The 14,330-nt window shown below is 35.3% G+C and overlaps 1 protein-coding gene across 4 annotated transcripts; it reads left to right on the plus strand.

Moving 5' to 3' along the window:
- The first annotated feature begins 497 nt into the window (after positions 1–497).
- On the plus strand, positions 498–14,330 carry LOC130647397 (atrial natriuretic peptide receptor 1-like). 4 transcript variants are annotated; one of them, XM_057453254.1, is made up of 16 exons: positions 498–1,724; positions 2,468–2,760; positions 6,442–6,577; positions 6,745–6,960; positions 7,347–7,446; positions 7,573–7,717; positions 8,648–8,683; positions 9,162–9,236; positions 9,415–9,492; positions 9,936–10,190; positions 10,522–10,612; positions 11,026–11,172; positions 11,526–11,965; positions 12,102–12,170; positions 13,193–13,367; positions 13,702–14,330. In XM_057453254.1, exons 1-16 carry the CDS (start codon positions 1,052–1,054, stop codon positions 13,998–14,000), a joined length of 3,228 nt encoding a protein of 1,075 aa, XP_057309237.1. In that variant the 5' UTR covers positions 498–1,051; the 3' UTR covers positions 14,001–14,330. The 4 variants fall into 4 exon arrangements, with proteins under 4 accessions (XP_057309237.1, XP_057309229.1, XP_057309244.1 ...); XM_057453246.1 differs by lacking the exon at positions 8,648–8,683 and adding an exon at positions 8,399–8,449 and having other exon boundaries at positions 499–1,724; XM_057453265.1 differs by lacking the exons at positions 498–1,724; positions 8,648–8,683 and adding exons at positions 2,018–2,093; positions 8,399–8,449.

A 14,330-nucleotide genomic window follows, 5' to 3' on the forward strand; every position in this document is an offset into this window, starting at 1 on the left:
TGTTTTGCTTTTTCATTTTTTTCACTTATTATGCGGATGATCATTTCACGCTTTGCAAAATATCATAGTTGTTATTCATGTTCGGTAATTATACTTGTGGCGGGAGGTGAGTTTCCTTTACACTTTGCTAGGTCGTTTATATCCAATGAAAATTTGCGCAAATGTCTTGATAAGCAATGTTTGCTCGATTATCCTTGAACGAATTTCTGTTAGTTGGATTTTTAATAATAATAATATTCATAATCCTAGTATAGTTTTTTAAACTTTCACAAGTCTGATGTTCCGGCTAGCACTTAAAAAAAAACAAGGGGAGCCTATTGTCAAAGAACTGGATTTATAACGGATTTTATTTGCAAACATAAGAGTATGTTTTCATTTGGTTAAGACTTCCTTATATGGACAACTGCTGCGTTATCACCACAAAATATACCGCAGCACTTGTGGTGGTTTTTCAAAACTTTTTTCGTCACATTGAAAGTCTTACACAATCAAAGTGACGAACACCACATGATATAGTAACCGAAGAAATTGGGAACGAAAGGTGTTAGTTTTTTCATTATTAGAAGTTATGTGAAATAAAAACTGTTTAAAACCGAGTTTAATGTTTTCTTACTAAACGTATTTCATAGTCAGGTGATATATATTTTTGCCTCTTCCATAGAAAATAAAAAAAAAATTAATTAAAAACGAATTTAACAGAACACGCAACGGGGACAATCCACATATTTGAATCACAGTATACTTGTCTATCTGATAACTTTCATATCGTCAAAAAATAAAAAAAGGCGAGAGAGGGTCAAGCTCGACATGTTTTGATAAGAACACGCGGGACAAAAGAACGGGATGTGATGGTAAAGATAGATAAATGAATCGATCAAGTCACAGAAGCAAAACAACAAAACCACAAAGCACGGTGAAAAGTAAAGATTGGATGCATTGTAAATTCAGATTGAGTGAAGTTTTAAATTTTGGAAATTATTTAGCGATTGTTTACATTGGTTAAAAGTAATCTCTAGTGATTTATTATCCCTCGATTGGTTCAAAAAATATCATGGTGCGCTGTTTTCGTCAAATATGTTTTCTTTTATTGCTGCTTTGTAGAGTCCGAATTATACGGACACGTAATTTGACAATAGGGTTATTTGTGCCATGGACGGGAAAGTGGCCTGTTGGAAGTAAGCTGGCATCAGCAGCTACAATGGCTGTTGATGATATTAACAATTCAAGAGATTTGTTACCCAACGAACATTTGGTATTTGATTGGAAAGATGATAAATGTGATAGCCAGACTAGCGTGGGTGAAACAGCAAACTTTCATACTCGAGTTTACGACGGAAAAAAAGGCGTGGACGTGTATATCGGGCCTTATTGTTCTGACGGTTGCGAGCCAAGCGGCCTGTTGGCTGCTTTTTACGACAAGCCAATGATATCATACAGCTGCTCTGCAAAACAACTTTCACAAAAATCACAATATCCAACGTTCGCGAGAACAGCCTCGTTCGCACGCACAAATGAAGTCAGCTTATTATTAAAATTAGTCGGTCTTATGAAGCAGTTTAAATGGGACATAATAACGCTCATTGTTTCCAAACAACCAGCCTGGCATGAGTTCGGACAGACAATATTTGCGGAGTTTTCTAAGTACAACAAAACAGTTAGAGAGAAGTTTACCTACGATGAAGACATCAAATCGCTGCTAGAGGAAGCTAAAAAGGACGCCAGAAGTAAGTGACACTTACGTAGCACGGACTGTATTTTTGGCGCGAATTAAAGTGGCGGACGTAAAAAGCATTTTCTGTGCGACAAAGAACTTTTGCTTTTTTGTTTGAAAAAAAGATTTATCATTTCTATCTTAGTATACATTTAAAGGTTTATTATCTCCATTTTCTCATTTCTAATTCCCGCAACATGGCGGGAATTAGAAAATTATCCCTGGGTATTATACTAATATGACGGAGGGCACATTAGTCTGCTTTTAGTTACGTTTAGTTACGTATGTAAAAACGAAAACGAAAGTGAGACAAAACTGCCGAGTGTAATGACTTGCCAGTGTTTACAAAAGTTTGCAGAATTTTCTAGTTATTTATATTTTGGTAGGTAAAATGCAGGCCATTCTCACAAGATTTACAATCTTTTGACCTATATTCCTCTTTTTTTAAGTATATAATTCTTTTTTTACATACATACTAAAAAGAGAAAACAGCTTAGAACAAGCTAGAACAAACTTGAACAATCTATCTGGCATCTTTTAGCTTGTTTTCAGATAGGTCAAGGTTGTAGTTTGTTTTTAGGTTGTTCTTACGTTGTTCCAGATTAACCTAGGTTGTCCTAGCTTTGTTCTTAGGTTGTTCTAAATTATTCGTTGTTTTATGTACATGTCGATTGTTTCAACAATTGCCACACACAGAAAGTTTTTATATGTGTACATAAAATTGTAGGAATGTTCTGTAACTGTTGTTGTTTTCAGTTTTCGCTCTCTTTGGATATCATCATGAAATCTCCAAAATCCTTGTTGAAGCTCGAAGAATGGGGATGTTCAATGGTGATTATGTCTTTATCACATTAGACTTTCAAGTTGAAAAGAAATGGGAAAAAGAGCCATGGATGAAGGGATATAATATATCAACAGCATTTACTGGATTTCTAGATCTGAGTGTTCGTAAGCCATCTGGACTTGCATCCTATGATGCATTTAGTAGGATAGTGAGAAAGCGTATGATTGAAGCACCATTTTATCATGCTATGAATGATTCAGTGGAGGTAAAAATATATTCCTAACATTACTAATTTTTGATTTTGGCGGTGGAAAAGAATGCAATTTTATTTACACAAAGAAAAGAAATCACAACAAAGTGCCATTGTGAATGTTTTATTAAAAAAAAGCCTTTTCTTTTAAGAAATATTTTTTGTCATCTGCAAAATTTTTTAAAAGCAATCATCTGCAAAAACTATTACCCTGTCATTGTACTTTTTTTGACATCTTCCTGGAAAAATTAGTACCATTTAATTACATGTACATGCAAACAATTCTCTTTTAAAATAATATAGTTGACCTGTTTATTACGACCTTTTTACCAATATACACTTTTTGTTTACAAGAACAGTTTTATAAGGACTCAGGTATTGCTGAAAAATACAAATAAAAAACAACATTCTAACACTGGAATCATTAGCTGCTCCAGGAATAAAACATTATTTTCTTATATAAAAGCATAAATTCCATAATTTTATGTTTAAAAATTAATGTTTAAAAATTAAGAACATTAGGAAAATTAAGAACAAAATAAGCACAAACCAGGCTGAAATTCTTGAAAAGTCTTCCGGGGTCAGATTTTACTGGTCGTATATAAAAACATAACATTTAGACTAGCAGCACCTTTTTTGGACTTTGAGATTTATTCCACCCTCGGAATGCAATCTAAATGAGTTTAATTTTGTCAACAAATAGCTGAGATTTGTTATGACATGAGCTTAAAAATTAAAATAAACTTAACTTTACTATACTATACTATTGAAGAGAAATTTTATTTTGGGGATATTTTTTCTTAAATCACTGTAGGTGGCTGGATAATTATTAAAACAGTACAGTAGAAGACTAATAAAGTGCTGTAATTTGCTTGAAACAATCAAATGGTACCGTAGAAGGTTTATATGTAGCCATAGTTTGCCTAAAGGGAACCTAAGGTATAAAACGATGTTGGACTAATATTATAGAGTCTAAAAAGTTGGTTAACAATTCCTTCTCTTTAAAAAAAGCTCTTTTTATTCTCAAGATATTCACATTTAAAGAATTTCAGATTTAATTACGTTGCATAAATTATGATGTCATATTTAAGTAATAGCAAATTTTGACTTTTTTTGTCCTTAGTAATTTTAGACCCGTTAAAGGGATGTGCATTTAAATTTTATCAATTCATACATATAATGCATAAAGCTGAATTGATTAACATAAATTTTTTTGCTAAAACTCATTTGCTCGTCCCAGGCCTCTAAGTTTTTGCTGATGACCCCATAACTTGGAATCTGTATGTCAGTTTGCAATCAAACTTTGTGAGCAAACATATAGGGCCTATACAAGCTTCTTGGAATCTGTATGTCAGTTTGCAATCAAACTTTGTGAGCAAACATATAGGGCCCATAACTTGGAATCTGTATGTCAGTTTGCAATCAAACTTTGTGAGCAAACATATAGGGCCTATAACTTGGAATCTGTATGTCAGTTTGCAATCAAACTTTGTGAGCAAACATATAGGGCCTTATACAAGCTTCTTGGAATCTGTATGTCAGTTTGCAATCAAACTTTGTGAGCAAACATATAGGGCCTATAACTTGGAATCTGTATGTCAGTTTGCAATCAAACTTTGTGAGCAAACATATAGGGCCTATAACTTGGAATCTGTATGTCAGTTTGCAATCAAACTTTGTGAGCAAACATATAGGGCCTTATACAAGCTTCTTCGAATCTGTATGTCAGTTTGCAATCAAACTTTGTGAGCAAACATATAGGGCCTATAACTTGGAATCTGTATGTCAGTTTGCAATCAAACTTTGTGAGCAAACATATAGGGCCTTATACAAGCTTCTTCGAATCTGTATGTCAGTTTGCAATCAAACTTTGTGAGCAAACATATAGGGCCCATAACTTGGAATCTGTATGTCAGTTTGCAATCAAACTTTGTGAGCAAACATATAGGGCCTATAACTTGGAATCTGTATGTCAGTTTGCAATCAAACTTTGTGAGCAAACATATAGGGCCTATACAAGCTTCTTGGAATCTGTATGTCAGTTTGCAATCAAACTTTGTGAGCAAACATATAGGGCCCATAACTTGGAATCTGTATGTCAGTTTGCAATCAAACTTTGTGAGCAAACATATAGGGCCTATAACTTGGAATCTGTATGTCAGTTTGCAATCAAACTTTGTGAGCAAACATATAGGGCCTTATACAAGCTTCTTGGAATCTGTATGTCAGTTTGCAATCAAACTTTGTGAGCAAACATATAGGGCCTATAACTTGGAATCTGTATGTCAGTTTGCAATCAAACTTTGTGAGCAAACATATAGGGCCTATACAAGCTTCTTGGAATCTGTATGTCAGTTTGCAATCAAACTTTGTGAGCAAACATATAGGGCCCATAACTTGGAATCTGTATGTCAGTTTGCAATCAAACTTTGTGAGCAAACATATAGGGCCTATAACTTGGAATCTGTATGTCAGTTTGCAATCAAACTTTGTGAGCAAACATATAGGGCCTTATACAAGCTTCTTGGAATCTGTATGTCAGTTTGCAATCAAACTTTGTGAGCAAACATATAGGGCCTATAACTTGGAATCTGTATGTCAGTTTGCAATCAAACTTTGTGAGCAAACATATAGGGCCTATAACTTGGAATCTGTATGTCAGTTTGCAATCAAACTTTGTGAGCAAACATATAGGGCCTTATACAAGCTTCTTCGAATCTGTATGTCAGTTTGCAATCAAACTTTGTGAGCAAACATATAGGGCCTTATACAAGCTTCTTCGAATCTGTATGTCAGTTTGCAATCAAACTTTGTGAGCAAACATATAGGGCCTATAACTTGGAATCTGTATGTCAGTTTGCAATCAAACTTTGTGAGCAAACATATAGGGCCTATAACTTGGAATCTGTATGTCAGTTTGCAATCAAACTTTGTGAGCAAACATATAGGGCCTTATACAAGCTTCTTCGAATCTGTATGTCAGTTTGCAATCAAACTTTGTGAGCAAACATATAGGGCCTTATACAAGCTTCTTCGAATCTGTATGTCAGTTTGCAATCAAACTTTGTGAGCAAACATATAGGGCCTTATACAAGCTTCTTCGAATCTGTATGTCAGTTTGCAATCAAACTTTGTGAGCAAACATATAGGGCCTATAACTTGGAATCTGTATGTCAGTTTGCAATCAAACTTTGTGAGCAAACATATAGGGCCTTATACAAGCTTCTTCGAATCTGTATGTCAGTTTGCAATCAAACTTTGTGAGCAAACATATAGGGCCTATAACTTGGAATCTGTATGTCAGTTTGCAATCAAACTTTGTGAGCAAACATATAGGGCCTTATACAAGCTTCTTCGAATCTGTATGTCAGTTTGCAATCAAACTTTGTGAGCAAACATATAGGGCCTTATACAAGCTTCTTCGAATCTGTATGTCAGTTTGCAATCAAACTTTGTGAGCAAACATATAAAAAAGGGAGAAACCAAAAAAATTAAATGTTGCAACTTTGTGTTATAGAATTTTTAGACACTCCAATCTATAATTTGTGTGAGTGTTTCTACATAATCTGTTGCTCCAGGGGCCATTTGCTTTTTAATGTATTCAGTGGTATTAAAGGACAAAGATTTGAGTGGAAATTAAAAATTTATACTTATACAGAGCATCTGCAGTTGCAAACTTCTTTGCACATATTATAGGTTAACCAAGATTCTGCATATCTTTATGATGCAATTTACTTGTATGCATTGGCTTACAACAAAACAAAAGCAGCAGGGCAAGATCCACACAACACTACAGAACTAATGAATAACCTTTTCAATGCAACATTTGAAGGTAACTTTTTTCCCTGGTATGAGGAAGCATGTGTTATATATATAGTTGATTTTAAATATTATTGGGAATGCATCTAAATGTTGATTTTTGAAGATGTTCCATTTTATACTTTATAATAATTTTTTTATTACTGGGAACATATTTCATACACTTCCATGTGTTTCCAGGTAAATCTGGTGATGTTGTGATTGATCACAGAGGCGATCGTATTCCAAATTATGAGTTAAACAATTACCAGAATGGGAAGAAAGTTCGTATGTGCACTTATGAAATTAACTCGGGCGAATGCATTGAAGTCAATAAAAGCTTTGTTTGGCCTGGAGGTCGAAAATCACCACCGAAAGACCAACCAGAATGTGGATTCAATAATGAACGTTGTCAAGGTAGGTGGAACTCTTCTGGTCTAGCAGTCAATCACTATACGCTTGTACGCCATTGTTTGAAGATTGTATAAAAAGATTTGTATTGTGTGAAATATTTTCAAAGTAAATGAAAAATGTTGCCTTCTTTTTCACTTAAATTGAATAACAAAGTAAAGAAACCCAACAGACAGAATAAAATGCAAAAAAACATTGATTTATTGTTTTTTTAAAAGAAAATGTTCTTTCCTTTATGAAATAGCAAATTGTGATGTAGGGTTGTAGATAAAACAGATGCTACCATAATTTAGTCAAATCTCTCTGGTCTAACCATGTCTGCGCAGGGGTTTTTTCTAAAGAAAAAAAATTCAGAATGTGATATAAAAGCAGCATATTTTTTATTTTTTTAGACGATCCCAACAGTAAGGAGAACACGATGATACAAATTCTTGCTATCATATTTGGTATTTTGTTCATTGTGGTGGCATTGGCAGTTATTCTTGTTTACAGGTTTTGTCTATTTTCAGTAAAGTTGGCCTATATCTCTTAAAGTTGCGATTAAGCACAAGCTCTGTTTAGGCATGCTTAAATGTTGCTTTAGTCATGAAACTCCTATATATATATATATATTTTTAGACGAAGAAAATTTGAAAAAGACCTTCTCGGCGAAGGTTTCTTTGTTAATTATGACGAGATTTTAAATCATGGTAGTTACGGGCAAAATGGAAAAGCTGGTGGTTCGATTAGTTCAAAGTTTGCTGTGATTACGGGCCTTCTGGTTGTAAGTATTTTTGTTCCCAAATGTGAATGTAGGGACTATGAAATAATTGCAGTCTAGCCAACAGTAGAAAAACTTTTTTGACACTGTGCTCTACTCTACTTTCTTGATTTGTTGACGCTAATTTTTATGTACGGGAATTTATGCAGGTGTGCTATCTACATCTGGAGATTCAAATGCAATTCTTGACTAAATCACCAAACAAACTGATTTAACTCTAGCAAGTGGACATTTCAAACATACTCTTTCCGATCTACCTGCGTTTTAAATGACGTCACAAACTAATTCACAGATACACAAATTTGTTTTGTTTTTTGCATTGTGTAATGTGCTGGGCGTTGTGTTTGTTTATCAAAAATTGGTTTTATCAGGATTATAATGATTGTGTCATGAGTTTCATTTTGCACTTCTTGCATCCACTACTTTTGACTCTAAATTAATTATCTATGCACAAACTAAAAGAAAAGATAACAAATCCCTCGACAGAAGGGATTACACTACCTTGTCATATTGTCCACAAAAGTGTAGAAAATGGTTAAGCTTCTTTATGGACAGTCTCAACAACAATAATTGGTTACATTCGTCACACTTTTCAAACTAGCACATTAACTACAGACTTGGACTCCCAACAAAATGTGGACCAGAACTTGAGCATATTGTAATAGCTTGTTTTTAATATTTTAGCAATTTAGCTGCATGAAAGATAAATCAAAGTCCCGGCCTGCACTGCACCAGGTTCTTTCCACTGGATCTATTTTAACTGAGAATGACCACTTTGCTTCTCGATCACTGAGATATTCTATCCCCTTGAAGAAGTAATTCTTCAGTAGCACGGTTGCGAAATTTATTTTGATCAAGTCAGTGAGAAAGCAAAGTGGATATATCTCTTTATTTATTTATTTTGTTAAGTAAACTAGAATTAATTTGTTCTAGTCTCCCACTCGACCAATGTCTCGATCTATGTTTAATGTAAGTACGACATTGCACGCTGTAGACTTGCATTTTGAGAGATCCCCCCCAAGTACCTTAGTCCTGTCTACGTGATGATGAAAAAGTGTTTAAATTCTTGAGGCTTCACAATAGCGAATGCCATTGTGTAAAATTGCTAATTCTGCATCCTATAATTTTCTATTGTCGTTAAAAAGTCTTATGTTTTTGAATAGGGGCGATGGTGCTTGGAAAAATATCTCTCTGCACGTGTTTGTTGTTTTGTTTTCACTATGTGTTTGTTAAGTTGGGGTCCTGTCTGTATGTCTTACCTGACAATCACAGTACACTGACTTAACGTTAACACTGACTGACTGTATTGACTGTATTTGCAGGCTATAACGAATAACATGAACAATTGATAAATAAGGTTGCTTCAGAGAGAAAAAAGAACTAATTTGAATGTAATGATCAATACAGTATTAACCAGCCTAAAATGCTTAAAATGATTCTGTACTAGTTTCCTGAGTCATATTCAATACCAAGCGATACAGAAAGTATGATGGAAAGAAGTCAATTTATTGTCAGTTATCGGGTATGTGTGGTCTTGCTTGTCTGTGTCATTTCACCTCTACGTTGCGGTCTTGTGCTTAGCTGCTTTGCCAAGTAACAGTACTTCAGGAAATGGCGTGTACTCCTTTTTTTATACATATTTTATATGTGTACATCTTGCTGTGTTCCAACACAACGTTTTTGTTAATTTTCATTTTCAGGGTCAGCATGTGATGATAAAGAGATTGAACAAAACAACAGCAAATATATCTCGAGAAATTTTGTTAGAGTTTAAACAGGTAACGTCTTTAAGACTGGATGAATGAATGAATGACTGGATGAATGAATGAATGAATGAATGAATGACTGTTAACAAACTTGAATACCCATCATTCTCTGGGAAAAAAACGTTAAATACCCATCATTCTCTGGGAAAAACCTTGAATACCCATCATTCTCTGGGAAAAAAACGTTAAATACCCATCATTCTCTGGGAAAAACCTTAAATACCCATCATTATCTTGGAAAAACACTTTAAATTGATAAAAAAAAATTCGACCTGTAGTAAAAGCCGGTCGTTAAAACTTTTTCCTCCTTTATGTTATTCCTTCATCTTATGCAGTAACATTCTCGTGAACCCAGCAAATTGTTATCGATGGGTTTGAAATATATATTTCTTGTTATATTTCAAACAACAGAAATTTTTTGCAATCAGATATTGGACATGGTATTATTTCTTTAGGTGCGCGAGCTAAATCATACGAATATCTGTCAGGTAGTTGGTGTTTGCACGCAGGTGCCCAACGTGTGTATTCTAACGCAGTACTGTTCCAAAGGTAGCCTGCAGGACGTCCTACAGAACAGTGATATTAAGCTAGACTGGATGTTTAAAATGTCGTTTACGTCAGACATAGCAGCTGGGATGCTTGAATTGCATCGTAACGGTGTTATACATGGTCATTTGCATTCAAACAACTGCGTCATTGACAACCGTTGGGTAAGAGATACTTATAGATACCTTGCAAGATGATCTTGTGCGTTGTAACGTTTGTTGTTTTTATATTTTTATGCTAGGTTCGGATCAGTAAGCACCGTTCAAATAAACTATCTGAGTTCATCACTAACATATTGCCGCACGTAGTGTAGTTGGTTCTTCTTCAATATGACAGCATGTTTTACCTAGTCAAACTAAACTGCCATTTTTACTTCAGTACTTGTGTACATTATTAACATCAAGCTAGGCTTCTTTCATAGTTCGCTGGTGATAATTCGTCCTATTATATATTGACTCTTTACGAACACATTGACGAATAAGACCTTTTTTTCAGGTGTGCAAAATATCTGACTATGGCATGGACAAGTTTAAACAGACGCATTATAACAATAATGAAGACGAAACAGAGTACCAGAGATACAGAAGTAAGTGTCATGCTTCTGTGGCACTCATTCAACAATGCTAAATGCATACTGCATCAATTTAATTGATCTTTACATGATTTTATACTTTCTCCAAATTAAATTCTAAGAGTTAACAAGGAATCTGTTGGTTGAATTTTAGTCTAACTGACCCGTTTGTGGCACTTTCAAGTCTTATCCAATGCTTTAGGGTTAGTTTTGTCTGTCTAAAGGGGGCACGTCCATTTTCACCAATGGTGTCCACTTGAAATATGTTCGACTAATTTAAATGCTTTAAAGGCACAGAGCAACATTTTATATTGTATTTTAGGTTATGTGTAAATCATTTGGCTATTTTGCAATAAAGTGGGAGAAAAACGTTTGAAATAATAATTTGGATTGAACAAATTATTTAGTGTATATTCTGTTTTTTTTAGAGCTTTTATGGCAAGCTCCCGAGTTGTTAAAGCATACCAACTCCGGTGCAAAAAGCAAAGAAGGGGATTCTTACAGTTATGGTATCATTCTATCTGAAATTATTAGCAGGGACGACCCGTATGCAGAGTATGAGATGGAACCAAAAGGTTTGATTCCGCATGCGCGTTTCTTTCTTTTTTGCGAGCAAAAATTTGTAATCAACAGACTTTACCAACAGAAAACCCATAAAAACAGCCCATTAGAAATCAAAAGCAAGCCCGTTTAAACACCCTGCTCTGATAAAACATTTTTTGCACTGAGATTAAAGTGGCTTGCAAGTAGAGAAAAAGATTTGAAGTGAAGTGGTCGCTGGTCAAATATTTCAATCACATAGTCGAAAATTTAGTCTGAATTCTTCTCTTAAGTTAACTCTGGCGCGAAATAATCTTTGATATAGCTGAAATTCTTTTATGTTCAGAAAATCAGCTTGAGCAATAAAATATGTTTTCTTGTTGTTTAGAAATCGTAAGTAACGTCCAAGCAAGATTGGACCCTCCGTTTCGTCCGAAGATTTTAGAAGACGAGTGCGATGTGCGGTACTTGAACTTAATGAAATCCTGTTTGATGGACAGTCCGCAGCAACGACCAACGTTTGAACAAATTAAGGGCCGCTTGAAAAGAATGTATGGCGGAAGGCAAGGCAACCTTATGGACAATATGATAGCGATGATGGAAAAATATACGAACAATTTAGAGGAGCTTGTGGAAGAGCGCACTGAACAGTTGGCTGCGGAAAAAGCGAAAACCGATGAACTTTTATATAAAATGCTGCCGCAGTATATTGCGGAGCAGTTAAAAAACGGACAGCAAGTCTCTGCAGAAAGTTTCGAGTCTGTGACGATCTTTTTTTCCGATATTGTTGGCTTCACTTCGTTAGCTTCTGAGAGCACACCTATGCAGGTTTGTATTTCTTTTGAAATGAACCCAATTATGTTGTCCCTTTTTCTCTCATTCTATAAATAATACTAGAAAAGTCCCCCCGATTCCATCCTAAATTATTGCTCAAGATAAATTTATACATATATATATATACCAGGTGGTTGATCTACTTAACGACCTTTACACTTGCTTCGACAAATGCATCGACAGCTATGACGTGTACAAGGTAAACAGCTTATTTCTCCCTTTTATTTCTATCCATGTAATCTCTAAAGGCTGGTTCCCACTAGGTTCCTATCTGACATTAATCACTATTGTAAAGCCTCATCTAGACGCTGTGCTTAAAATTCTTGCCGATGTTCATACTGGAGGCATTTTAGCGTCAAATCTCCTCTTTTTGTTCCATTGTGCGGTGTATGCTAAAGAAGTGTGAAAAAATATGTAGTATTCTGTCAACATAAACGCCGATTAGCCGCCTAAAAAAACATCAAATATTTTAATTTCAAAATTGGCGTCAAAGTGGCGAGTAACAAGCGTCCAACTCGCGCATCTGTTACTTTTTTACGTTCAAACCAAATGCTGAGCGCTCTAAATCATAGTCCACAAGATTAACGCAAGTTAGACGCCTAGTTGAAACAGGGTTTTTCAGGTTTTTTTAAATTTTTTCATGGCTGTCAAATGTTTGTATTTGCAGACACAGAAGGTACATCTTACCGTTATAATAATAATAATGGGTACCTACTAGGAATTTTTAGAATGGTATAGGGGTGAACCTATTATTAAAGGGGGGAAGGGATTGGTTTAAAAATTGGGGGGGGGGGGGGGGGAATTGCATGATAATTTGTAATTAGTTGAAATTTATAAAAGTAAGTTTTTTTATGAAAGTAAGGTTGCGCTAACTTTTTTTCCCGATCTCCACGTTTAATTGACACTTGACAGACATATCGTTCACTGTGCATGGCGGTTTTTACTGTTCTGTATAAATTTTTTCGTGACCCTATGATGTGATGAAGGATGGGCCAACTTAATGGGGGTGTAAAAATCTTAAAAATGAGGCACGTATTATCTCTCAGGCTTCTACTTAAACTTTAGTATGATAAATACAAGTAACAATACAGTCACGTGTTAAAAATCACGAAGCTCACAACAAATAAAAATAAGTTTCATTTCACAGGGAAAATACCTAAACAGAGGGAGATAAAAATATATGGGGGGATGGAAGTAACTTCACACTATGATTTATCTTAGGTTGAAACGATCGGCGATGCGTACATGGTTGTGTCTGGCTTGCCACAGAGAAACGGAATTCGACATGCGGGTGAGATAGCTACCATGTCGTTGGATCTGCTGCACCATATCAAGACCTTTCGAATCAGACACGTACCGGACAAACAAATTCAACTAAGGATAGGAATTCACTCAGGTATGTCTATCCCGAGTTGAAATGAAGGCTATTTTCTGATTATAAAAGTCTAATATGAACGAATATCCGCTGAAGTGTATTTTAATTTTTACTGTGAACGAAGTATCCGACATGGCAGAGTGCAATGAAATTTCATTTTTGCTTGAAATTAGTCTCTTCTAGAAGTTGTTCCTAATGTATCCAGCATACTCGTTTGCTAAGCCATTATTTGATTCTTTAGCGGAACTGTGTAGTTACTAATTCATAATAAAAGTCGGTAACGAAGTAAGGATGGCTCAGTTATTGTAGTTACTTGAGTTTGTTGAGTTATCTTTTTTACATTCTGATATCATAGGGTCGTGTGTTGCTGGGGTTGTGGGGTTAAAAATGCCACGTTATTGCTTGTTTGGCGACACAGTAAACTACGCATCACGCATGGAATCCAGCGGACTAGCCCTGCGAACTCACGTCAGTCCCGAGTGTAAAGGGTTGCTGGATCAGTTGGGCGGTTACGATTTATTAGATCGAGGTCCAGTCCAGATGAAAGGGAAAGGAACCATAAACACTTACTTTTTAACTGGAAAAGTTGGCTTTAACAAATCTCTGCCTGATTTGAGAAATGCTGCTAGCTTGGCTGATCATTCATTTAAATGATCATGTGGTGATTTAACAGAGGTGGTCGTCGTATTTCGCTGTGAAACGGCCGTTAAATTTCCATCAGACCCTGGCATACCAAGTGAATATGACGAATGACCAATCATGGTCGGTTTATGAAAGATCTGGTAAGTCCTCAACAAACCAAAGTGGTGCTTTTCCTGCAAAATGTAATAGAAATTGGAGAAAGCAATTTATTGAAGAGTTTTGTGTAAAAACATTCGAGGAGATAAACTCATTATTTAACTCTAACCAGTAGTGCGTTAGTGTTTAGTTCTGCGCATGCGCATGTGTGTGTTTAGAATAACGACTTAGATTTTCCTTTCTAAA

Source organism: Hydractinia symbiolongicarpus, chromosome 1 (genome assembly GCF_029227915.1).
Source record: "Hydractinia symbiolongicarpus strain clone_291-10 chromosome 1, HSymV2.1, whole genome shotgun sequence".
Taxonomy (NCBI): domain Eukaryota; kingdom Metazoa; phylum Cnidaria; class Hydrozoa; order Anthoathecata; family Hydractiniidae; genus Hydractinia; species Hydractinia symbiolongicarpus.

Excerpts from the sequence above, each read along its gene's own strand:
- LOC130647397 (XM_057453246.1), top strand. The coding sequence starts at position 1,052 with ATGGTGCGCTGTTTTCGTCAAATATGTTTTCTTTTATTGCTGCTTTGT. Across the intron at positions 7,447-7,572 it reads GCAGTTATTCTTGTTTACAG|ACGAAGAAAATTTGAAAAAG; the intron begins GTTTTGTCTATT and ends ATATATTTTTAG. Across the intron at positions 11,173-11,525 it reads GTATGAGATGGAACCAAAAG|AAATCGTAAGTAACGTCCAA; the intron begins GTTTGATTCCGC and ends CTTGTTGTTTAG.